Below are 26144 nucleotides of genomic sequence, written 5' to 3' on the forward strand. Positions count from 1 at the left end.
ACACTGTCTCACCTCACTAATATGTTGTGCAGACATAGTTGCGAAAGAATTGTGAAAAAGAGGTTTATTAAGTGAGAAACTGAGGAAAAGTAAGGTCATTAGCTTAGTAAAAAAACACATTCTCGGTACAAAATAAACTTGTCTTCGCTTATGTTGTTCCAAAAACTATAGCATTTCTCGTTTCACCCTTATAAATTGCATTCTTTAATAGAAAAAGTCTGTAGTTACTGGAATAACACGGTAGATAATCAAGTTTCGCACAATAACCATATGTCAAAATACTCTCCTCTTTGTGTGCTATCATAAATCTCATTTCGATATCTCAGACTGTTAAGGAAATATGAGGAATGGTGTGGATATTTCACTCTGGCTTTATCACTGGTGTGGCGTGATCACAATTGAGTGTGCTACATCAGATCAATTTTCTCGAGATTGGTGACAGATAGAGACCTCCACCCAAGTCTAAAGAAAAATTTAGTATGTTAGCTAAATTAATACTGTGCAACATATTATGTAATATGCACCAAATGCGAAATCATAGTGACATTTATTTTTCATCGCAAACTTTTCAAATTTCGCGCAGTCTCTTACTTCCATGTAAATATCAGAATAACTATGACCATTAACAAAATGATGGACATGTCATCATGAACCTGACATATAAAGCTATAAGTAAACAACAAATAATTTTTTACTGAATAGTTGTGTAAAATTGTTTGAGAAAGATTGCAGGGTGTGCGCCTCGGATCTGTCATCACCGGCCTGCCAAAAGGTTTCAGACACTATCGGCCTCCCCTTCCGAACAAATGAATGAGCTAACTCGCCCAGCGCTTTGGACGAAAACTAGGCTCTGCGCATCACCCACCGTATCCTGTGTGGGCCGTACACAGAGATTCTCATCATTAAACAGAAGCCTGGTACGAGGGCTATCCACAAAGTACATTATGTTTTGGAATTAAAAATAAATAAAGTATTGGAAATTTTTTTTATTATATACAGATGAAAGCCACACTTAAATACTACTTTTCTACGTAATTGCCATTTAAATTAAGGCACTTATCGTAGCGATGGACGAGCTTGGAAATTCCTTCGTCGTAAAATTCGGCCGCCTGCGCCTTCAACCACGTAATGACTGTCTTTTGGGACAGAAAAGGTGTGATTTTTGTGGATTTCCTTGAAAGAGGCACTACAGCAAACTCTCAAAGGTATTGCCAAACTCTGCACAACCTCAGAAGAGCAATACAAAACAAGCGCAGGGGAAAGTTGGGCTGAAAGATCTTGCTGGTTCACGACAACGCCCAGGCCCACACGGCAAATGCCACTTGTGAAGTTCTCGAATCTTTTAAGTGGGAGTTGTTTCCTCATCCGCCATACAGTCCGGACCTGGCACCGAGAGACTTCCACTTATTCCCAGCAATGAAGAAGTGGTTGGCTATGCAGCGTTTTGATGACGACGCACAGCTTCAAGAAGAGGTAACCATGTGGTTGAAGGTGCAGGCAGCCGAATTTTACGACGAAGGAATTTCCAAGCTCGTGCATTGCTACGATAAGTGCCTTAATTTAAATGGCAACTATGTAGAAAAGTAGTATTTAAGTGTGGCTTTCATCTGTATATAATAAAAAAAATTTCCAATACTTTATTTATTTTTAATTCCAAAACGTAATGTACTTTGTGGATAGCCCTCGTATATAGTTTTAGGCCTAAAGGTTTCTTAAAACTGAATTTTTCAGAGTTTTTAGGTAGACCAATTGGATATTAGCAAAAAAATCTATTAGCAAAAAAAAATCAACTGAAATTTACAAATGTCTTTGTTTCCACTATGCATTTTGGAGAATGGCCCATCACTAGAATTACTTTGAAGTAAGTTCAACATAGATCTTCATCTTTTTCTGTACTATTTGTGGGTAATCTATGGAACTGTCCGAACAGAAACATTTTAATTTTGTGGATCTGAATCTTTCAGTTATGTCGGTTGTTGCATTTGCGTAAGTTTATAAGTAAATATCAGTATAAACACCTTTCAGTGGTCACCAGCCTTTTTCCAGAAACATACTCACTCTATGCATTTCTCTTTTTTAAAATGACATGTTATAAATTCTGCAGTGAGGTGCAAATATAAGGAATACTGCAGCTAGTAGCAGAAAAGATATGAAAAAAAATTCACTTTTTACTCGTGAGTGTTTGCAAGGGAGGGTTACTGCCCCTATTATGCTTTCCATGTGGCTAACTGATCATGGAAATAAACATGTTGAAATTGACTGAACACTTTTTCTTTCTTTGTGTGTATTATAAAACTGGGGCTAGAAATAACATAATTTGTTTTTTGTGTGCTTCAGTGATTAAGTGCCAGACTATTCATCCAAAGGTTTTGGTAATTTTTGAGAACATTTCTCATGGAGAACAGTTGTTTGGAAAAAACTACTTTTAAAAATGAGCACTCAAAGTCTCAACCACAAAAAAAAAATTATTTTGTGGTAACCAGTTTCGATCAGTTTTTGACCATCTTCAGACCCTCGTACAATAACCGTAGGCAGCGGCAATGAACAGAGTGGGTGATATAGCTCCTCAAAAGTCAGCTGCTCATTTGTATAACTTCACAAACATCAACTGAGCAGTTGATGTTTGTGGAGCTATAAAACCCACTCCATTCACCACTGCTGCCTTCAATCATGATGAAGGTTTGAAGGTGGTCAAAGATTTTGCGTTTCATACCAGTCAGTGTGGGATTTTTGTATTTTTGTCTGTCATTTATCACTTGTTTCTTCATGTTAGAGTTGGGCTCACACTAATAAAGGTAAAGAGGTAACAGAGAACATATATTGCATAACAAATGATTAATCATGGTTTAGTATCAAGCCTGTGTAAGGTATACATTAATTGTTTTCTACAGCTTGTGTCTGTGTGTCTTAGTGTGCCTAATGGTTGGACATGGGGACAATGGTACTGATGTTACCTCGGTGTTTCATTTCTCATGTGTGCGCCTACTGCAGATATTTCAAACTTTTTAATTTTTTGCCATCTGTGTTGCTATATTTTCTTTAAATCTGATAAAGTATTTACCTGTTTGAGGAATATGGGAGTAGTCATAATCAATTTATGTGATTGTTTATGTGCCTGCATTTTGTATTGTGTTGTTGTTTTGCAACTATAGGGTACTTTCTGCTCAAGCTTGTTCTTGATAGTGAAATCTGTTTCGAGGTTTTTGCATTTTAAGACATTGTAAACTTTATATGATGTTTTTATCACGAGGATAGTACCCCAGCTCGAATGGCTAAATCTGGATAAAAATGATTGTAAAATATGGAGATGTGTTTATTCTGCTACTCATCAAGGTAATTTATCTGTAAAATTTTGCGTCTGCATAAAATCAGTCTTGGTATGTTAGCAAATTTTAAATTCGGGGAGGGGGGGAAGCAAGTAACCAAATGTTATGAAAGGAAGCAGGTGGGCGGGCGCGCGCGCCCGCACACACACGCACACACACACACACACACACACACACACACACACACACACACACACAGAGAGAGAGAGAGAGAGAGAGAGAGAGAGAGAGAGAGGAGTGCGGGCACAGCACTATGAACCACAGCACACACACACTCTGCTTGGTTGCCTTGGGTTGGCATTGTATTGCAATACAAAACACCTCAGCAGCTCATAGCTGCTGACAGCTGCTGCTGTCAGCTGAGGAGATTCGGTGACGTTGCACACTGCCAGCGTCCTGTCGACCCCTGTAGTCTCCCCCTCCAGCCAGTTCCTTCAGTTACCTCCGGAATTCTCACCCACTGTGTAATCTGTCACTTCCTCACGTTGTTCGGCTGTGCCATGCCATTGTGCCATCAAACGCAGCACACAGCCACCGTCAGCTCCCAGTGTGAAACAAAATATGCCGTACACACTGTCGGCTCTTGGGGCTAACACGTTATTGTTGCTCGTACCTGCCACCCACTCTAACAAGTGTCACAAGTGCTATGCCTGCCTATTGCTTGACACTATCATCACTGTGCTTTAAAACACAACAGTCTAAATATTTGGCTGCATAAGCTTACATTTGCAATACACTAGTGTAAAAAATACATTACACACTTCCTGTATTGTTTTTAATCATAATTAGTATGTCCATAGAGCTTTGTCTTTCTGAAAGAATTATTTCATTACAACTATGTGTCACTGCTAATTACAGTTTACAGTCACACTTTATTTATAATGCTAATGGTTTTCACTGCTCTTCCCCTCTTTCTCTTTAGAAAGAGACTGTTCCTTGGGAAACTATTTCTTCACATTTTAAATGTGTTCATTATCGTAAAGCCTACTACTCCTGCACTATTTAAGATCCAAAGTACTTGGATGCTTCAAAGAGAAAACCTCATAGGGTCCCTTATATACATGGCAAAACTTTTTTTCTCACTTTATCATCCTTTTTCTATTGAACATGGGTACATATTAACAAAAGTTCCCCAACCCTGTACACTATAGGATGCACAATCTTGTCATATTGACTTTCTTGTGCATCAGCTCTCCTGATAAGCATTTTCAGCCTTTTAAATGTTTTCTTCCCACATCCCAGGCCTCTAGCTGGATATGTATGTTGGTTCTAAACCATATTGTTAAAACACATCGATCCATACCGTACTAGTGGACTGATTCCCATTGTCACTGATTAGGCACTTTGGTATGCACACTATATGAAAGTAGTGCTAATTTTTCTGCCATCTTGCTTCTCGTTGCTTTCATCAAAGAGTACAAACACATGTATCAAGAGAATAAGTTGGTTGCCACTAATACACACATCAAAAAAAGTTTTGCATCACTCCGGTTCTGAGAGTTCCAGAACCTGTACAGAAAACTGGAATAGAGATCAACATAAACATCATTTCCTCCCTTTATATTACTCATGAAAACCACACATTGCATGTTGTACCACCATACAGTGAGACCTTCAGAGGTGGTGGTCCAGGTTGCTGTACACACCAGTGCCTGTAATACCCAGTAGCAGGTTCTCTTGCATTGATACATGCCTGTATTCATTGTGACATACTATCCAGAAGTTTGTCAAGGCACTGTTGGTCCAGATAGTCCCACTTCTCGATGGCGATTCAGCGTACATCCCTCAGAGTGTTTGGTGGGTCACATCGTCCATAAACAGCCCTTTTCAATCTATCCCAGGCATGTTCGATAGGGTTCATGTCTGGAGAACATGCTGGTCAGTCTAGTCAAGCGATGTCGTTGTCCTGAAGGAAGTCATTCACAAGATGTGCACGATGGGGGCACGAATTGTCATCCATGAAGACTATTGCCTCACCAATATGCTGCTGATATGGTTGCACTAACAGTCGGAGGATGGCATTCACGTATCATACAGCCATTACGGTACCTTCCATGACCACCAGCGGCGTACGTCCGCCCCCGTAATGCTACCCCAAAACAGCAGGGAACCTCCACCTTGCTGCACTCACTGGACAGTGTGTCTAAAGTGATCAGCCTGACCGGGTTGTGTCCAAACACGTCTCCGATGATTGTCTGGTTGAAGGCATATGCGGCACTCATTGGTCAAGAGAACGTGATGCCAATCCTGAGCGGTCCATTCGGCATGTTGCTGGACACATCTGGACCGCGCTGCATGGTGTCGTGGTTGCAAAGATGGACCTCGCCATGGTCTTCGGGAGTGAAGTTATGCATCATGCAGCCTATTGCGCACAGTTTGAGTCATAAAACGATGTCCTGTGACTGTGTGAAAAGCATTATTCAACATGGTGGCATTGCTGTCAGGGTTCCTCCAAGCCATCATCCGTAGGTAGTGGTCATCCACTGCAGTTGTAGCCCTTGGGTGGCCTGAGCGAGACATGTCATTGACAGTTCCAATCTCTTTGTATCTCCTCTATGTCTGAACAACATCGCTTTGGTTCACTCAGAGACACTTGGACACTTCCCTTGTTGAGAGCACTTCCTGGCACAAAGTAACAATGCAGACACAATCGAACTGCAGTATTGACCATTTAGGCCTGGTTGAACTACAGACTAAGCCGTGTACCTCCTTCCTGGTGGAATGACTGGAACTGATCAGCTGTCGGACCTCCTCCATCTAATAGTCGCTGCTCATCCATGGTTGTTTAAATCTTTGGCCGGGTTTAGTGACATCTCTGAACAGTGAAAGGGACTGTGTCTGTGATACAGTATTCACAGTCAACGTCTATCTTCAGGAGTTGTGGGGACTGGGGTGAAGCAAAATTTTTTTTGATGTGTGTAGATATATAATTAGACCGCTAGATTTCAGGAGTGGGCCAAGACGATCCCCTGCAGTTGATTCTTTGTGTTCCTTTTCCAGTACTGCATGCAAAGACCCTTTGTGCTGTGCTGTAGTAGTCTTTGTTTTTCTGACATATCTCTCAATTCATCAACAGTTTCCTTATCCATCTTGTCATGTTGTAAAACCAGCAGTCTTACTGTAACTTTTCTGTGCATTTCCTCGGACCAAAATGTCCGCAACTGGGATGGATATACCATATGACGTCATTTATAATTTGTTCCAGAATGGACACCCTCCTTATCTTTTCATCTACATTGCTCCTGTGGTATAATACACCACCACGCAAGAGGTTATGTTCCTTGATCTTGTCTTCCCCAGGGCTATTGTACTTCCTTTTAAGTAGCAATTACTCTTCGTTCTTGTTTTCTCTCTCCTGGTGTCCTTTATTACTCTGCATGCTGTCCCTTTGTGTGTAACCCCTTTTGTGAGACTAATACTGCTTTCCTTTGGCAATGGAGGTGCAGAATGTTCTGATCCTACCAGCATTCGACATAGGGCATCTGGCACTCTCCACGAAATTCCTGCCTGTATTGAACACTGAAATCAAATTCTTGCAGAGCAAGCATCCACCTCATTAATTTGTAGTCTGCATGTTAACATGAAAGACAAAGCCGTGTGATCCATTACTGCAGTAGATTTTCGTCCAGCTAAATAATATCCATATTTGGTGAAACCATACACTACTGCAAATGCTTCCTTCTGCATTATTGAGTACTTCTGTTCTTGTGCATTCAACACCCAACTACCGAAACCAATGACTCTAATTACTTCTTTTTCTTGTTCCTCATCTTTTTTATATAAATGGACCCCTAGTCCATAATCCAACATGTCACATCCTAAGTAAAACATCTTTGACATATTGGATGAGTAAGCATTGGACCATTACAAAGTTTTTATTTTGTTTTTTCAAAATCTGCAGTACACTCTTCTATCCAGGACTATGTTTCTTTCCTTCAACAATCTATGCAGTGTGCCTCACTATTTAATGTTTGCTCACCCATAAATCAGTGGTAGAATCCACAGAGACCAACGAAACTTTTCAACTGCTTCCTGTTTCTTGCTGTCAGCTTGTCTAGGTCAGCTTTTATTCCTTCTGGCCCACTAATGTGCCACAGGATAGGTATTTCCAGTCTTCCAAAGTCTGACCTCTGAAAATTAATCCTGGCGCCTGTATGTTCATATCTTTCTAATATCTCCTCCAGAGTACTTAAGTGTTCTCCCATGTTGCATTGAGTACTAACATGCCGTCTATGTAGATTGTAATTTTCTTCAGTGAATCTTCTCCTAGCACTTGGTCTAGCATTCTAACTTGTGGGCTGTTGTATTGGCATTGAGCTCTCTCTATTACTTCATTTGTTAGAATCTTGTGTAATTCCCTCACTACCGCTTCTTTTCTGGCATGTGGTATTGGATAAGGCAGCTTAAATATGGCTTATGAGGCTTTATTTTTATACAATATGCTGGGCCTTTTATTATTCCTGGTCTATTTCCAAAAACTTTTCAGTATCTTTTGGTTAATTTGGATAGCGTTTCAGCTGCTCTTCTATCAATATTCCTAATTCCATGTATTTTGCTGCTGACTTCTTCCCATGTGAGTTCACTTCTTGCTTCTGTACTGACAGGAACTATACTCCCCTGGCTATGGTTTGCTAAATTTTCCTCTTGCATTACACCTTTACAGGTTGTTACTTAGTACGTGCGGGAAAGACTTCATGCTCTATCTATATACTCTCATTGAAAGTTTTCATTTTGTCTTTTTCTCCATCACGAAATCGCACCTAATTTTCTTTTAATCCATTTCTACTTTGTGCTCCGTCAACCAGTCTGACCCTGTAGTAACTTCCGCTCGCAAATTAGCAGGACTTCTACATCCATTCTATTTAAATACAACTACTGTATCCATCATATTTACATCTCCTCTATTCTGAACTTCCAACATTACTTGACTGTTTATCATTTTCCCACATTCCCCAACTACTCCTTTTATTTTGAATCCACTAACTGGTAAGCTCAGTATGTTGCTACCTGATTACAAGAGCTCAATATGTACATTGTTAGCTATAGCACACTGCTGGCTTCCCGAACAGACTGTAGACTTAATTACATGCCCAGATATTTTAACTTCAGTTATCAGAATAATGACCACCTTATCTTTTACTACTACATCTTCTTCATGTAGATCTTGTTTGTCACTTAGTTGTTCAGCCTTTATTGCATAAATATATATTTCTTCTCCATTCGTGTTTAGAGGCCCCACGATGTATGTTTCAGGTCAGGTCACTCTTCCGTTCTCGGCGGGTTCCATTCCACCTCTTTGCCTCCATCTGTTGTAATTATCTTCGTGCAAGGACAGTCTTTCTTCCCCTCTTCTGCCTGTCCATTTTCTCATCATGAGATCTGAAAGCGTAACTGCCGTGTCCTCAGCCTCTACCATTTCCCTGTTCGATCCGTCACTCCTGTTCATAGTGTCTCCCATCCTCCAGTGCTGCACTACTGAAATTCTCTCTGTTCACTTCTGGTGACCTATCCTCATGCACTGATTGTGCAACCCTGGCCTGCTCCATGGAATCAATAATAGTTCTTATTAAATGACTACGTACTTTGCGTGGCAGCCTTTGTATCGTCCAGCGCACCATATTTGTCTCATCATATGACGCATCAAGATAGTGATTACTCTCGAAGTCTGTTTCTAAGAACTTGCTGTAAGTTTTGCCCATTCTCCTATTATTATGGGTGACTGCATATAGAGATTAATATGTCATCCTGTTTTCTCTTAGGCCAATAATTTTTGAGGAACACATTCTCAGATTCTGCATAGGTTAAATGTTCCTTATCTAACCGTATACCCCAGTTATATGCTTTATCCTTCATTTGATTGATGCAAGCAATTTTAGTCCTTTCATCCCATAATTTTGACAGCAATCCCTGAAAATTTCTTATAATCACAATGGAGTTCAACTTGTTTTTATGGTGGAATTTACTGAACTTACAACTGTTTATGTACTCAACTGGAGGGTTACTTTTGGTCACTACTGCAGTTTGGCCATGTAATGATTTAATTTGCTACTTAGGGTCTCTGATAAAATGTGCTTGATCTGTTGCTCGGTTTTTTGTTGTACTTTCTGTACTTCTGCTACCACCTGCCCTGTGACTTTCACCTTTGTCTGACCTCTTGAACCTGTTTATTAGTTTCTTTTCGTCCTTATACATTCATCTTTGTGAAACTGCTATTGCATTTATCCCTAGCATTATGCTAAAGTGCATCTGGTGTTCACGTTTAACTACTGGTTTCTATTTCCTCAACTGTGATTTTATTTCCTTGTTGACTTTCTCTTGTTCTTCCTTCCCTTTCTTTAATTAATTATCTCTTTTTTCCTCCCATGCTTTAAACTTTGCCTCAGAATTTGTAAATTGTTTTCCCTGATCTTGTTTTTGTTATTTAATGTTTGATTGAAGTTCACTTAGTATTCGTAATTTCATTCCTTTGTTTGACCTTTTAATTTCACCTGTTTGCATAGTTACTTTCTTTTTAGGGATGATTCCATTTCTTTTGCTTGCCTATCTGCTTTTCATCTAACTCCTTGATTGCCTTCAGTAGTAGTTTGAAATCAAAACCAGTTCCTCTGCTTGGCTTTGGTGTTTCTTCAAATATGTCATACCCCCTATCTTTATTTGCCCCAACTGCTTCCTGCCTTTCCATTTTGGTGTGTTCATGGTTTTCGTACCAACTGTTTGGCGTGTGGCATGATTTCCCACACTTTCCCACTCCGCACTATCTTCAAAGAACAATTTTGTTGAGTACCTATCAGATTTTCATCCACATTGGATTCATTTTCTTGTTCCATTTCACCTCCTGACAACCAGTGTTCGTGTTCCTTTACATTCGACTGATAATCATCTTCATCTGAAACACTCTTAGGTTTGATTTCCTCTACACACAATATTGACTCCATTTTACACTATTTGAAATTTACTTCTATTTTTATGAACATTATTCCAAATTTACCAATATTCACAATTCTAAAATTTCACTGTTTCGTCATGAGCAGTTTTACATATTGCTGAAGGCCTATGCAGCCTCTATCATTGACTACTTCCTGCTGCACTTTTAAGCAGTTTCTACTGCATATTTTTTGGTTAATGGCCTATTGCATCTTGTGACGTGTTTTGCCCTTCTGCTGGCTGCTGTACTGCTGGCTGCTGATCATTGCAATGCAGCATCTGTTATCCATTGGGTAGTCTGGCTTCTCAACATGGAAAGCTGACAGGTCCCACCTCCTGCAGTTTTATAGGGCATTTGTTCGATCATGCTTAGACTATGGCAGCGTGGGCTACGGATTGGTCCATCCTTCCTACCTCCGGATGTTAGATGCTATCCATCATGAGGGCATTCGGATATCGACTGGAGCCTTTCGGACCAGCTCAGTTCAGAGTCTGTGCGCAGAGGCTGGTGAAACACCACTGTGGATTCGGCGATGTATCTTTTGGCTCGACGGGTGCTGAAAATCTCGCCACCTCAGTCATTGGCATTTAGTTCAGTGATCCAACCCACCTTTGAATGACTGTTCAGGAATTGGCCCCAAGTGACCCAGCCATTTGGTATACATGCTACAGATTGTCTCAAAGATATGGATCTCTCGGGCACGAAAATACACACCCAGGGATGGAACGCACTGTCACCTTGGTGCCTCCAGAGGCCCAAAGTGATTTTAAGCTTGACACAGTACACGGAAAGTTGTACCCCAGATTTGGTTTATACAACTTTGTTTTTGTCTATTTTAAGTATGTACCATAGTTTTATCGTTATTTATACAGATGGATCCCAGCAGGGGATTGCTCTCGGTTGTTCTGCTGTTTTCCCTGATAGGGTGTTTAAAGTGCGTCTTCCAGAACAATTTAAAATTATGATGCAGAGTTAGATGGCATTCTGATGGCACTGGACAGGGTTCACAGACATCACCGTATGAGTTTTCTTGTCTGTTCTGACTCTCTTAGTGCGCTGCAGGCACTTCAGTATCCGGTAGACCCACTGGTTCAGCTCATCCATGACTCCTTACAGGGGCTCCAACACCGTGGCAAGGTGGTGATCTTGTGCTGGGTACCTGGCCACATTGGGATACAGGGTAACGACATGGCTGACAAAGCTGCCAAGGAAGCATGTTGAGATGGTGCTGTCCATCAGTGTCACATCCCATTGCATGCCATTATCTCATTTTCTGACAGATGCGTCATGCATCAGTGGGAGACTGAACGGTTGCAGGTGACAGACAACAAACTGCGGTTGCTCAAATCGACCAAAAAGGCTTGGTGGACATCATGTCAGCCTCACCGCTGGAAGGAGGTTTTGCTTACCAGACTGCGCATCAGACATAGCCCTTTCACACATGGCTTCCTCGTCCGGTGGGAGGATACACCATTCTGTGAAGTTTGTGGCGTGCTGCTTTCAGTTCAGCATATTGTGGCTATGTGTGTACTGATATTAGGGCAGCCCTCGGTCTCACTGGAGATCTGCCCACCATCCTTGCAGATACTGATTCCATTGTTACAAGAGTTGTGAAATTTTGTGAACAGTCAGGCCTCATCCCTAAACTGGTGGGGAAGGGTGGCAGACTTTAATATGTTATAAACTGCTCCACATGTGGGGACAGCCTTCGTCCCCACGAATGAGATTTGCATACTGACTTTTCATCAGGGCGCTGATGACCATGATGTTGAGCACCGTCTCAACACAAATCATCACCACCACCACCATCACCTTCTTCTTGCTGGCTTGCAGCATCTGTTCCTTCCGAAACATTTAGAAAACTGTTCCTTTTTTTTTGTTCTTCTTACGATTACGTCCAAGTATCTTGCAGTCTGTGCTGTTGCGCTTCACCCACATGTAAGCTGCCACCCTTTTTTTATCAGTTTGCTGGAAAAGTTTCAGTCTGACTATTTGATATTTTTAAAGACATCGGACATCTTGAGTAGCCAGTGTCTTGAAGAGAAACTTACTCCCAAGGTACATGGTTGGTAATTACAGCCTCAACTGTGTAGCCTACGATACATACTCTGTGTACTCTGTTCATAGTTACACAAAACAAGCCCATTCGGAGGCTATGACAGTGATTTATGTTATAAATTAAATAACACACTTGAACACTTGATAGCAAATCACTTGACCATGGTTACTAATTGGACTCACACTTGCATGTACTCGTCATTCATTATATAAAATGAGTTAGCCATTGCCATTCTTTCTCTATACAACTGCCTTTTCAACATTAAATGTTTCATAATTGATAAATTAATATTTTAACTTACCTCAGTTGCTCTCTCATACATAATCACCACCAGGTCATGTGATAGCTTTGGGTATGACTCAAGTGTGACTGACTCACTGCCTCCTGTCACCCAATCTCTAGGTGCCAACTCGTTCCTTCCAGAACTATGGGGGCATTCTAGTCAGTGATGCTCTGCGCCATAGCAAAGAGGCATGCTGTGTTGTAACCAATAAGCGTAAGGGGGCAGATTCAATCTGTCAAATGCTGGATCGACATCTGTATCATTACAAGCCTGAAGGCCCTATATAAAAAAATCAGACTTGCCACCATTAATAAGCTTAGGGCCAAATCAGAATTCTCATATATAGGGTGATTTTGCTAAATGGCGATAAACTGCTGGAAATGATCTCTGAATGGATAAGAAGCAATGAGGGTTATATATGGACATATGACTGGAGGTGGGCTACAAGGGGGTAGGGGTACACCCACTTGAATGTTGAAGGAAACAATCTTTTGACAGTGTAGGTATCAGTGATAGAAAGCACATGAGAACACACCAGGCAAGTGGGATTCTTCTGTTTGTACTTGCGTTTTAGCTTCACACACTGGCAGTGAGCTAGAGTACTATCATGTAGTAGCCACATTGCCGATCATTCCATGGAAGACACACCTTCAAGCAGGGGAGCCCGGGTCATCCATGTGAGGAGGAGATATGCCTCACCTGTGAGGCGTTGCTGAAGGTTGACTGATCCCACGAGGTGCTCGCCGATAATCACTGCCCACATATTGAGGCTGAACCAGTGCTGATGGTTCACTGCCACCATACCATGGAGATTACACTGGTAGTTATTGTGAAGACTGGTCGTGCCTTCCCTCATAAGCAGTGTCTCACATACGAGTAGGAGGGATGATGGAAATCTCAGCATGGTAGTGCACTGTGCAATGAACTAACAACAAAACCATTGCCACAGAGATGATTCCATAGTAATAAAGCTTCTACGTGTTGTGGTATGGACGGTGGCAGTTGTGGAGAATGTTTCATACCTTTGTCTGGCATACCTCATGATTGCGGGCAACTGCTTGGTGCTGATACTGGGGTCACTGTAAAACGTCTTTTATCTCCACTTTCAAGTGGCGAAACATTACTTGGAATACATTTCTGATTATATGCATGTATGACCTTTTTTTGGTCCTTTATCCTGTGGGGAATTGTTTCTTGCAGTTTGTCCCCATTTAGCGAAATGACCCTGTGTAATGTAACAAAGTACATAAATGATAAATGTCCAAATTTTCCAATATGATTTGTTGGTTTGTTTATTGTCACAAACAGCTAAAATAGATAGTTAACAGAGGCGTGTGTTTTTTATGTTTGAAATTACCATATCACTAAATATAAAATTCAAATTTAGTTGTGCAAAGAGGATTGCAGAATACAGTTTTGTTTTCTTCAAATAGCAATAACGTTATTCTGTTGGAGAGTTTTTAAGAAATGAAAAAAGTTAAATTTATGTGAAAATGAGTTCTCCATAATTTATTTCAGCATTTTACCACTGCATAACTTTATCTTTATTCATTTTCCTCTTATTTGTGATTTCTATCTTGAGTATTAGTTGTTGTTGAAGTAGCAAGTTGCCAGTCCTCAGTATGGAAGAAAATGTTATTTTTCCATTTGTCTCTTTCTAGATCATGGTTAGTCAATTGTTAATCCTATCAATAAAATTAGTACATTTCTTACCTTGACACACTTGTTTTGGGGAATTATAGGGAGGCAGCATAGGCTGGATTTTTGTCTAACATGCCATTTAATGTTACATTGCTGTGTTAAATATCATCAGCAGACTTTTCAACTGGCATTTACTTACTTTGTGTTGCAAGCTGTCGGACATAATAAAAAATTGTTGTTTTTGAACCAGATATTATTTTTATTTTAAAATATATTATCCTGTTCTGATTTCTGGTGTGAGCATATTGCTTTTTGTCATGTTTCAGGTGAACCTAGTGCACTGAACGCATCAAAGCCCCAGTCTGGGGAGGTGCGAGCTACTGAGCAACGTCAGACAACTACATTTGGAATAGGCTTGTTCTGTAAGCAGCCTATTATTAATACTTACTTTAATTAGGAGAGAAGCAGCAGTGAAATGTTTGAGCATTGAGAAACTTGTAGAGGCAAGATATTTTCTGCATAAGTACTACACTTTTGTTTTGACTATGCAAGCATATAATCCTTTTATTTTGTTGCAGAGCTTTAATGATACATTGCAAGTAGAAAGCTAATAAGTATTTTAGAGAACTGCCTTATGGCAACTGTACACATAACTTAAATTGTAAGTGTCTCCACCTTTCAGATCTAAAATATGGCACCAAGTGAGATGACACAGAACTTGGAACCTTGAGTTTGGGTTCAGATCCCAAAGTGACCATTCAGATTCAAGTTTTCTGTGGTTTCCCCAAGTTGATTAATGCATATGTGTAGACAGTTCTTTTGAGATGGACACAGCCAACTGGCTGTTCGGTACTCAAGTCTGAGCTTGGACTCCACCTATACTGACAGTCACGTAAAAGGACATCAAATCCTAATCTTCCTTCCCCCTACCAACCCTCAGCCCCTCCTCCCTCCCCCCTCTCTCAACTGTGACAGTGTCAGGTATTGCACAGACTGAGCTATCCCCAATAACCTTGCCAAACCAGAGCTATTTCTGTATGGCTGCCTTCTGTTGGGACCAAAATAAACTTTCAGCCAGGTTGGGTAAGTGATTGTGTATAAGAAATTCTTGTTAAAGAACTGTCAGAAGTATAATCCTCATTGTGAAAACAGGTAACCTTTGTTTGTTCCAAAAATTTTCATAAACCTTGACGGGAAAAAGGATAAAGTTCATAACAAACTTTGAAAGAGAGTGAAAAGTAGCACAAAGACATTGCACGTGATAATACTGTGAGGCAAGAATATTAAGAAGAGGGCTGTTTGTGTGTTGGCATTTAACATATCTCTTCTATCAAATCCTTTTGCAGTATAAGTTGTGTGCCTCACATTAAGTCTTGTAATCTGTGGACATCAACACTATGGCTGTTTAACAGTAGATGTTTGGCTTTTGTATATTAGCAAAAAATCTATCACTACTCATGAATAGGGGAATGCTGCAATTGCTTGCTTAATTTGTTTGGACTATTGAAATAGTTATCTATTTCTGGAAAAGTTTTGTTCTAGAAGTCAAATTTATTTGTATGCCATCCACACAATAATGATATGTTAATTTTCATTACTTTTTTTATGAGTTCCTCTTGCTCCATGTGTGTGTGGTATTTCCTGGCTGGGTTGAATTCCTTCCCCAGAGTGAAATGGTTTTCAGTAAATAGTGCTCAGATAACTGCAATGGTTGTGGCAAGTGGGAGGAAGACCTGAAGCTTTATGAAGTGTTACTTCCTTTGTATTTCATTACAGAGTATTCTGCAACAGAAATCAGGAATTTCAGAGTTGTCTTGCTGCTGTCTAATTGCTTGTAAATTACAGATAAATTTCATACCACCAGTTTAAGCATTAAAAAATACTATTTTATCTCATTGTTTGGTGGTACTTGATACACTTACATTGCTGCCTGCTTGACCCACACCTTATATTAATTGCAACATCCTTTTTGTCCTTCCTTTGTAATACAAGCATTTTTCCCCCTTCTGCACACAATCTCTTTTCTTTCACCTAGTCTGTGTTTCAGAGAGAATATTGTATATCTTTACTTGTCCCCCCCCCCTCCCCCCCCCCCCCACACACACACACACACACACACACACACACACACACACACACACACACACACACACCGCACCGCCATTTCCCAGCAAATTAGGGACACTGTTGCTCCTGGGGTATCGGCGAGGACCATTCGCAACTGTCTCCATGAAGCTGGGCTACGGTCCTGCACACAGTTAGGCCGTCTTCCGCTCACGCCCCAACATCGTGCAGCCCGCCTCCAGTGGTGTCGCGACAGGCGTGAATGGAGGGACGAATGGAGACGTGTCGTCTTCAGCGATGAGAGTCGCTTCTGCCTTGGTGCCAATGATGGTCGTATGCGTGTTTGGCGCCGTGCAGGTGAGCGCCACAATCAGGACTGCATACGACCGAGGCACACAGCGCCAACACCCGGCATCATGGTGTGGGGAGCGATCTCCTACACTGGCCGTACACCACTGGTGATCGTCGAGGGGACACTGAATAGTGCACGGTACATCCAAACCGTCATCGAACCCATCGTTCTACCATTCCTAGACCGGCAAGGGAACTTGCTGTTCCAACAGGACAATGCACGTCCGCATGTATCCCGTGCCACCCAACGTGCTCTAGAAGGTGTAAGTCAACTACCCTGGCCAGCAAGATCTCCAGATCTGTCCCCCATTGAGCATGTTTGGGACTGGATGAAGCGTCGTCTCACGCGGTCTGCACGTCCAGCACGAACACTAGTCCAACTGAGGCGCCAGGTGGAAATGGCATGGCAAGCCGTTCCACAGGACTACATCCAGCATCTCTACGATCGTCTCCATGGGAGAATAGCAGCCTGCATTGCTGCGAAAGGTGGATATACACTGTACTAGTGCCGACATTGTGCATGCTCTGTTGCCTGTGTCTATGTGCCTGTGGTTCTGTCAGTGTGATCATGTGATGTATCTGACCCCAGGAATGTGTCAATAAAGTTTCCCCTTCCTGGGACAATGAATTCACGGTGTTCTTATTTCAATTTCCAGGAGTGTAGTTCAGAGTTCAACATGATGATTTAAAAATTAATAGATGTGAGAGAACATGTAGGAACTCATACTCTGTCTACTCTTGATTCTGCAATGCAATCGGAAAAAGTTAGTGTGTAGTAGTGGCCATTCACCATCCAGAATCAATCACCCACTCGACTGAAAACCACACTATATCACCAGCAGGTCTTCCTTCTTAAAGGACAAATTTAAAAGCGTCTGGAATTGCTTACTTGAGCACACCTCCCAAAAAAATCTCTCTCCACTTGACTCCATTGATGTTCCGCTACTGCCTGCTTCTCCATTGGCTTGAAGGCCATCCCCACCAAAAATGCTTCATTATTAATTTCTCCAGACATGATTTGACTCAACTTGACCACTTTCTGCACTAATGTAATACATTATCAACAATATTTAAATAGAGAAATGTTGTAAACATTCGGTCACACTCTGAATGTTTACAGTAATTACAAATAAAGATTAGTTCATAAATAAATAAGCTAGTATTCTTGCGCAAGTGTGCTCATATTAAATGACAACAAATTGTCATTAAATATTGTTTAAACAATTATTTATGTCTGCTTGATAGAAGCATCTTTCAGTTATCATTTCAATAGTGGTGTCAGCTAACACACGATTGACCACTTCTTAAATTACCATTTTTTTTTTTTTAGTAATTGTAATCAATAGTTAAATAAACATCTGGCAAAAATAGTAACATATGCAAATAAATTCGTAAAGTATGACAATATGTGAGGTACTCGTGCTGCATTCCTTTGCTTTGTTATTGTGGAGGATACAATGTTCTGACAAACATTTGCATAATGAAAAGAGATAAAAATGTAATAAATCAAGAAATAAAATTGATACAGACATGTAGCTTCCAGGTACGATAGCTGTAGTGCAATACTATCATCTGAAATAATGTTTGTTGAAGCCACATTAAGCATTTAAAAGTTTTTAGTTCTGAGGTTTATCATGAAAATATTTTATTACTGTAAAATATTAACTTCTGTATTTTTAAAGGTATTGAAAATATTGTTGTGTCAATGGATGCACCTCATTTTTCTGAAATTACGGGTTTATTCAGATTTGATTTATTATGTAACTGTGCCAATGGCCTTGCCACAGTGGTAACACCAGTTCCCGTCTGATCATCAAAGTTAAGCGCTGTCAGGCTGAGATAGCACTTGGATGGGTGACCATCCTGTCTGCCAAGTGCTGCTGGCAAGCAGGGTGCATTCAGCCCATGCGAGGCAAACTGAGGAGCTACTTCATTGAGAAGTAACAGCTCCAGTCTCGTAAATGGACATATGACTGGGAGAGCTGTGTGCTGACTACATGCCCCTCCATATCCGCATCCAGTGACGCCTGTGGACTGAGGATGATATGGTGGCCGATTGGTACCATTGGGCCTTCATGACCTGTTCAGGCGGAGTTTAGTTTTTTAGTTCTGTAACTGTTATTGATTGTTGAATTCCTAAGAACTGCAAGAAGCCATCTATCAGCTTGTCTGGCTTTCTTAAGTGATTGACTGTCATCCAAATTCCCTGTACCAAAATTTACCCACATGCTGCCCTTTCCTGACATTTTTGCACCTGGGCTCACCTGGAGCAGTCACTGCAGCTGGTCAAGCTGCAGTGCTTTGGCTGAGCCGGTCAAGCCCCAACCTGAACCCCAGGGCACTAGCATTCAGCCATACAGACCAGTTCATCTTATACCGGTTCTAGGTGGCCAAATAATTCGGCTACATACACATAACTTAATGGGTGGATGCAAAAGTCTCTGATATGGAATACTGAAATTCTTAAAAATTCATTTCTTTTGGAAAAAATGAGGGCGCTTAGTTCATAACTTCCTGTGAATTTCATTCTTCAGATGGCAGTAGATGTCTGGTGTGATTGTTTAACATTTTCAAGGCCAGATAATCAATAACAGCAACACTTGCTGCTAGTTAGTTACCCCATACATCATTGGGTGAAGGTTCAGTTCAGACTGTGCATTGAGGCCTCAGCAGCAACTGACTGTTAAGGAGTAGTGTACCTGGTTTTAATGTCATTTAACAACTCTGCACAAAAGTAGCAAAGAGCAAAGACAGACACCAATGGATGTGAAGGGTTGTGTATTTTCCATGGGGCTTATAGTGAACTCAAGAGTTTGTGATGTTGCCAGTTTCTGCAGAGTGATAGAAACTGTGAGAAATGTGTGCCTGATGTAATGACCATTTCCTATATAATCTGGGAAGGTTTAACTTTCACTGTTGTTTGCTGTTAATCATTGACTGATGGCTATTGCTGTAATTCACTTTTAAATGATATATCACTGGGGATTGGAATTATTTCGGTATATTTATGTGATATGTCTGCTTCAGTGTATTATGTTCAAATGCTCTCCTCATGTTTCTGCCTGCCTCTGCTATACTCTATTAACGAAGTCCATCAGAATAATCATATGAAGAAACCTACTTCAGTGAGCTGAGAATCAGTAATAAACTACTCCCTGTACCTCAAAGTCTGTATATTATTAGAATAGAAGAAGCAACAAGGAAAACAGTATTCAGTTTCTTCATTATAAGAATTTAGAGAAAAAAAAAAAGCATACAACTTGCTAAGCACGTTTGCAAGTCATCCATTAAATTTTGGGAATGCAGTCACATAAAATTCTTTCTTTCTTTCTTTCCTCCCCTCCCCCCCCCCTCCTCCTCCTCCTCCTCCTCCTCCTCCTCCTCGTGTCCTCCTCCTCCTCGTGTCCTCCTCCTCCTCCTCCTCCTCCTCCTCCTTTTTCTTCTTCTTCTTCTTCTTCTTCTTCTTCTTCTTCTTCTAATATTTCGGCCGTATATATTCTGGTCGTCTTAAGAGTGAGCCTACTTTAGCTACAGTACTTTACAGTACTTGTTCCATTGTTTTAAACCACATGAAATCAGGGTTATATGGCTGAACTCCCGAAATTTAATGGATAAATTATTACACTACAAAAATATCAAGAACCGCACATAAGCAATTTCTTTGAGCACCAATGCAACCTAACATATTAGTCGACACTCTCTCCAATGGAAATCGTTATGCTTGAATTGCAAAGCACCCTTGTTAAAATAGTAGTAGTGCATGGTGTTTAGATGTAATGCATACAGAAATCTGTGACATTCAGCACAGGGAGCTTGACGAGTCTTTGCTCTGAGAATACTTCAGAAACCGTGGGTCATTTCTGGTCACAAGCAACAGGGATCCTGGCTTAACACCCTGGATTCATAAGGCTGTCAATAACTGGCAACATACAGACTGCTTGCTACACCTCAGTTTCGTTGGCTAATTCAGATATGTGGAGCCCTGTCTGAGCTGACTCAGCTGCTCATGGGACGTTGGTGAATACCACATTTACTTCCTGTAACGCTCACAGTGGTTCCGGTGGCTCATCAGGCAGTATTCTCACCTAAGCAATCAAGAGATTTTGCATGGCTAGTTAACCAAAGAAGTCTCAACAGTAAAGAAAATAAAACATCCAATGGAAAAGAATGTATTTGTTGTGATTACATGATGGGAATGTGCTTTTGAACAGTTGTCACCTTTCTTGCATCATAAAGAATAAACGAGACTTTGTAGGTCAATAAATTGAAGAGGCAATATAACAGTACACTCCTGGCCAAGACAAATAAAAGCTGCCTAAATAAGCAAGCTTAAAAGCAATAAACTTCTATGAGAATATGACATAACTACTGATCTACAAACTGCTTTATTTGCAGTAACAGATTGTTACAGCAAGAACAAGAAAGGAAACTGTTGGTGTAACTTGTGTCAAGAACATTGTGAAGGGAGTAAACAATAACTTCGGAGAGACTGCTGCTTTGTTGTTATATTTAATACACCGAAGTCACCAGAATACATTGCAGTGGATCTAATTTGTTAGAATCTCCCATATACATGCCCAGATTAGTGTGCAAAGGGAAGGTGACATTTGGTACAGGCAGTACAGCCACCAATGAAGCAATCCAGATTGGAGCAGAAATATCATGTCTTCATTAAGAGAAAGGAAATCAAGGTTACTCACAAAATCTAGTATGCTAAGATGAAAAAGAGTAGTTCATTGTTGGCACTCACACTGACAGTTAATAAACGCACTATGACCTGCACCTGCACATGCTACTGTAAATTTTCACTTCTGATTCAACCAACAAATACTCCTAGAATGGACTCAGTAAGAAGGAGACTGCATTGGTAATGAGAATAATGCATCCTCCAAACAGGTAGACTAATAGAATTTTTCTAGTAACACCACCTCACCAATGTCTTCAAATTCAAAGCAGGGGATCAGGGATAATGAGCCTGCTTCAAAGCAGTCAGGCCATGCTACCTTGCTCCTGTCTTATGGAAAGACAGGAAAGAAAGAGAGTTCTCACAAGTGCACCACAAGGTTGGCTCCCATACTGCAGTGAGGCATGAAGTAGTTCAGGAAACATGTGGATGAATTGAAATGTCAAGCACAGGGAAGACTGTTGTGTGTGTGTTTCCAGGAGACAAATTTTAAAGTTTGTGAAGTCATATTCTGTAACTAAACACTCCATGAAAAGGAATGCCACAGCAGGAGAGAGCTAAAGGAGGAATGACGAATTGTGAAATTGAGGAATACCTCATCTCGTCTTATGCCTCACCATCAACTTACAGACAGCTGCTGCATCAGTGCATGCGGATCATAGCATGCCCATATGTTCTTTTACCTTACCTGAGCTTACGTTACTTTACTTGATCAAGATCAAGAAGCTCAAATTGAATCTAATCATACAGCCACCCAACCATTCCTCCCATATTGTATGGGATTCAGCAACCACTTGCCCTGGGGTTAAGCGCAGGGAGCTTGTTTATCACCAGAGACATGTTTATTGGACATAGGCAGATAGGCAGAGCAAACACGTCAGCCATGCCATGGGATCATTCTGTATCATTGTTCTCTCCACACACACACACACACACACACACACACACACACACACACACACACTCTCTCTCTCTCTCTTTCTCTCACACACTTTTCATAGATGCTTTGCAACCACCACCTTACCTGAAGACGTCAGCCAAACATAGTAGGTGCAGGATAAAGTAGCCAAAATGGGTGCTCAGGTAGACAAAATCGGATGCTGCGCAGTCAACTTGCTGTCATTGAACATCACAACAATGTGTAGGCTGGGTGGGTCATATTAACAACATAAGTGACTACACTGCTCCAGTATCCATTCCACAGTTTTGCTGGACATCTATGAAGGCACCATGCAGCTGGACAATTAAAAAAAATGCAGGAAGGTGGCTCTGCGTAAATTTGAGAGCCACCTACAAAGGAGCTTAAGCCTTTTGGATAATGAGGGAAAATATTGTTGAATTATTAACAAGAAAGACAACAGGTTGCAACTTAACTGGTGTGTGTGCGCTTTTACTTTGCATTATTGTAGATTATCTAGACTAGAAAACAAATTACAACACACAAGAGTGGTGATACACTTCACACACACACAGTTGAGCAATGCACAGCTCAATTTGAAGTACGGGTTTGATATTTATTTATTTGTCTGTTCTTAGACAGCGTATGTTGAAGTAACAATTTTAATGTAACAATGTTTTAAGTAACAGTGTTTTACATCACATTTAATATTTTACCATGTTATTGCTAGAAATTTCCACAGCACTGTCAGATTGATGTGGTGTGCTTGGGACTGATAAGAAACACTAGACACACTGTTATACAAATCTGATTTTTTTTTTCATACACTTTAACCATTTGAGGAACACAAAATATTGAATTTCTATTACCATCTTAGCTTAATAATTCAAGTAATTGATGGGTTTGAACAACATATGGGGATGATGAGATTTACTGTGAGCATTCAGATTCCTTAACACTGTAAACCCACTTATCAGCTACAACTTATGAAGATGCTTCTCGAAAGTATCCTTAGGTAAATGTTGGTAGCTTGTTAAACAGCTTGAGTCTTATGTGTATAAAACTGCTTTGCATCTTTCACAGTCTTAAAAATTCTACGTCTAGCTTATTTCTGTTTCTAGTTTTATGGGAAAGAATAGCTGTTCTGCAAGGTAAAGTATTTATTTATTTGTGGAAAAAGATATGTTTTAAAATAAAGTGAAGGTACAGTCAAGATATGTAGGTCTTTAAAATGCTTTTGACATGATTTTTGGCTTGTAATTCCTGTGACTGCTATTATAGCTTTCTTCTGCCACGGAAACACTGTTTGAGGAGCAGAAGAGTTGCCTCATAGTTTTATTGCATATTGCAGATGAGACAGAAATAAGACATAGTAATAAGATAGTAGTCATTGTTTACTGACTAATGTTTTTAATTTGCTTAACAAAAGGCTACTCTAGATAACTTGGTGCATAACTGTTCAGTGTAGCTTTTCCAGGTCAGTTTTTGATTCAGGTGGATTCCGAGAAGTATTATAGAGTCACACTCATGTACTTTTTCATTTAGCTTGTGCAGGAAGAAGCGCATAGTTTGTCTTGCTATTGCGTAGGATAAGCTGCTTATTGTTGAGCCCTATGGTAAACTTTTCAAGTATTGCTCATTTTTTTCACACACCTCCTCCTAGTCATTACCCACCATAATCAGGGTAGTTTCATTGGCTTATATTGTGGACTTGTGAGGCAAGAAAGTAGGAAATTCATTCATGTATACCAGAAAAAAGAAGGGTTCAAGCACCGAACCTTGTGGCACACCTGTAACAACTGGTAGGGCATTGAGCTGACAGTTATATACCGTAACCACCTGCATTCTGTTAGTCAAGTATGAGCTAATTTGTAAAAGTGTGTTATTGTTGATACCATAGCACTCTAGCTTACGTACGAGTATTTCATGTGACATAGTGTCAAATACTTTACTCGGGTGTAGTAGTAAGGCACAACTCAAGGAATTTTTCTGAAAACCTTCAAGAATATCAGTAACAAGAGTTTATACTGCATTTATTGTAGACAAACCTGGCCTAAATCCAAGTAGCAAAGTGGAAAGTAGATTGTAATCCTCAAAATAGCGGGAAAGTTGTAATTTAATACAACATTCTATTACCTTGGATATTATAGGTATGAGCAATATTGCGCTGTAACTTTCAGGTCTGTTTTTATCTCTTTTTCTTACAAATTGTGATAACAATAGTGGCCTTCAGCACCTGAGAAAATTTTCCAGTCTTAAAAGTATTATTGATCAGAGAGGTAACAGGGGCGACCATAATGTTGTAAAGATGGCATATTAAGTTGCAGACAGGCTCAATTAAAAGACAGTTACACATTGTCTTTTGGCCACAGCCTTCATCAGAAAAAGAAATGCACGCCTTTCACTCACTCACTCACTCAAGCAAGCACACATCATGCAGACATGACCACCAACTCTGGCAGGTCGGACCAGCTCTGGTCTGAGCTGTCAGAGTTGGCAGTCGTGCGTGCAAAGTGTATATACCCCAGGACAACTGGGAAATCACAGAAAAACCTGGGAATTTTTTCGTCTGGGAAAAACACAGGCATTTATTAGAAGTCTATTAAATTTTTGTAAATTTTGAATCGTAAGAACTGATACTATAACAAGGAATTCTGCTTTAGCCCATAACTGCAGAATAATATTGCAACAATAAAACATAAATGAGACAATAACACTAAAATAAAAATTTTGTTGCGGAGAAAACACAGTGCACACACAAGCGTCTGCTAACAGAAAAAATGTGTCAAAGGCTTTAGGACAGAGACTGTGCAATATGTTGTAACAAAAAACTGCTTTTGATGAACATGACATCACAAATGTTTACATGAAGACCTAAGTGTCTTTCTCATGAGCCTTTGTGTTTACACAGCTAAAGGTCGCAGGGAAATATTGTGAATGGTGGTTTGAGGATCTTGCATTACATGTGAGAATGTGTGAAGAATTTCTTAACTCACAGAATGTTTGATTCTCACTCAAAATTTAATACTGTGAGGACAAGTGACTTAGTAAAATTTCTGGGTTTGAAATTTTTCTGACACATTTGTGTTTGACAAACTTCAAGGTTAGTTTTGCATGTTTGTTTTAGATCTTTCATAGATTACAAATTATGCAATGATGACAACAAAAAGTATGATTATCCTTAAAAAAAAAGTTGTGAGGTAAGTTCTTGAGCATTCTCACACACATTGGCTTTTCTATGGAAAAGTAGAAGTGCTCGGAAGCTACCATGCTGTATTTGGTTAAATTCATATTTATACTTTTGTAATACAAAAATATGCAGTGTACATGTTGCTGTACATCAAAGATCCTTCCAAAACAAGTTTTTTTGCAAAGTTTTGTTTTGTAACATGCTGCAAAGGTCTACACCGGTCTACAAAATTTTTACTGTTCAAAGGATTAATAAGATTTACAGCTCTGAGGGAAAGTATGTAGTCACTTACTGTGGAAGAACTGTACTTTCACCTGGGGTGAAAGACACCCACAAAAAAAGTATTTTTAACCAGGAAATCCGTGAAAAGCCCAGTGATTTGTTTTACTCATTTGCGCATACATCCTGGTGCGTGAGCCAATCTGAGCTGCCAGAGTTGACAGTCAGGGGTGGGTGTGTGTGTGTGTGTGTGTGTGTGTGTGTGTGTGTGTGTGTGTGTGTGTGTGTGTGGAGTGCTTGCTTATGTGGATGAATGGCATGTGTTTCTATTTCTTTTTCTCGTGAAAGCTGTAGCCAAAAGCTAATGTGTAAGTGTCTTTTAATTGTGCCTGTCTGCAACCTAACGTGTCATCTTTATGGTAAGTAGCAATCTAACTTTTCCTTACATTGTCGATATTCCAACCTGGAGTTTCCATTATTTAAAAATGTTGTTGTGATTAAGAT

The 26144-nt window shown here is 40.3% G+C and overlaps 1 protein-coding gene across 5 annotated transcripts in view; it reads left to right on the forward strand.

Annotated features, from left to right (window-relative positions):
* Positions 1-26144, forward strand: part of LOC126183889 (myb-like protein O) — a 97297-nt gene that overhangs the window by 36594 nt on the left and 34559 nt on the right. For 3 of the 5 annotated variants that reach the window (XM_049926202.1, XM_049926205.1, XM_049926203.1), the window contains exon 3: positions 14561-14656. In XM_049926202.1, coding sequence (XP_049782159.1) covers positions 14561-14656 — 96 coding nt within the window. Of the gene's footprint in view, positions 1-14560; positions 14738-26144 lie in introns of all 5 variants that reach the window. The other 2 variants (XR_007536822.1, XM_049926204.1) reach the window with 1 other exon arrangement.

Source organism: Schistocerca cancellata, chromosome 4 (assembly GCF_023864275.1).
Source record: "Schistocerca cancellata isolate TAMUIC-IGC-003103 chromosome 4, iqSchCanc2.1, whole genome shotgun sequence".
Lineage (NCBI taxonomy): Eukaryota > Metazoa > Arthropoda > Insecta > Orthoptera > Acrididae > Schistocerca > Schistocerca cancellata.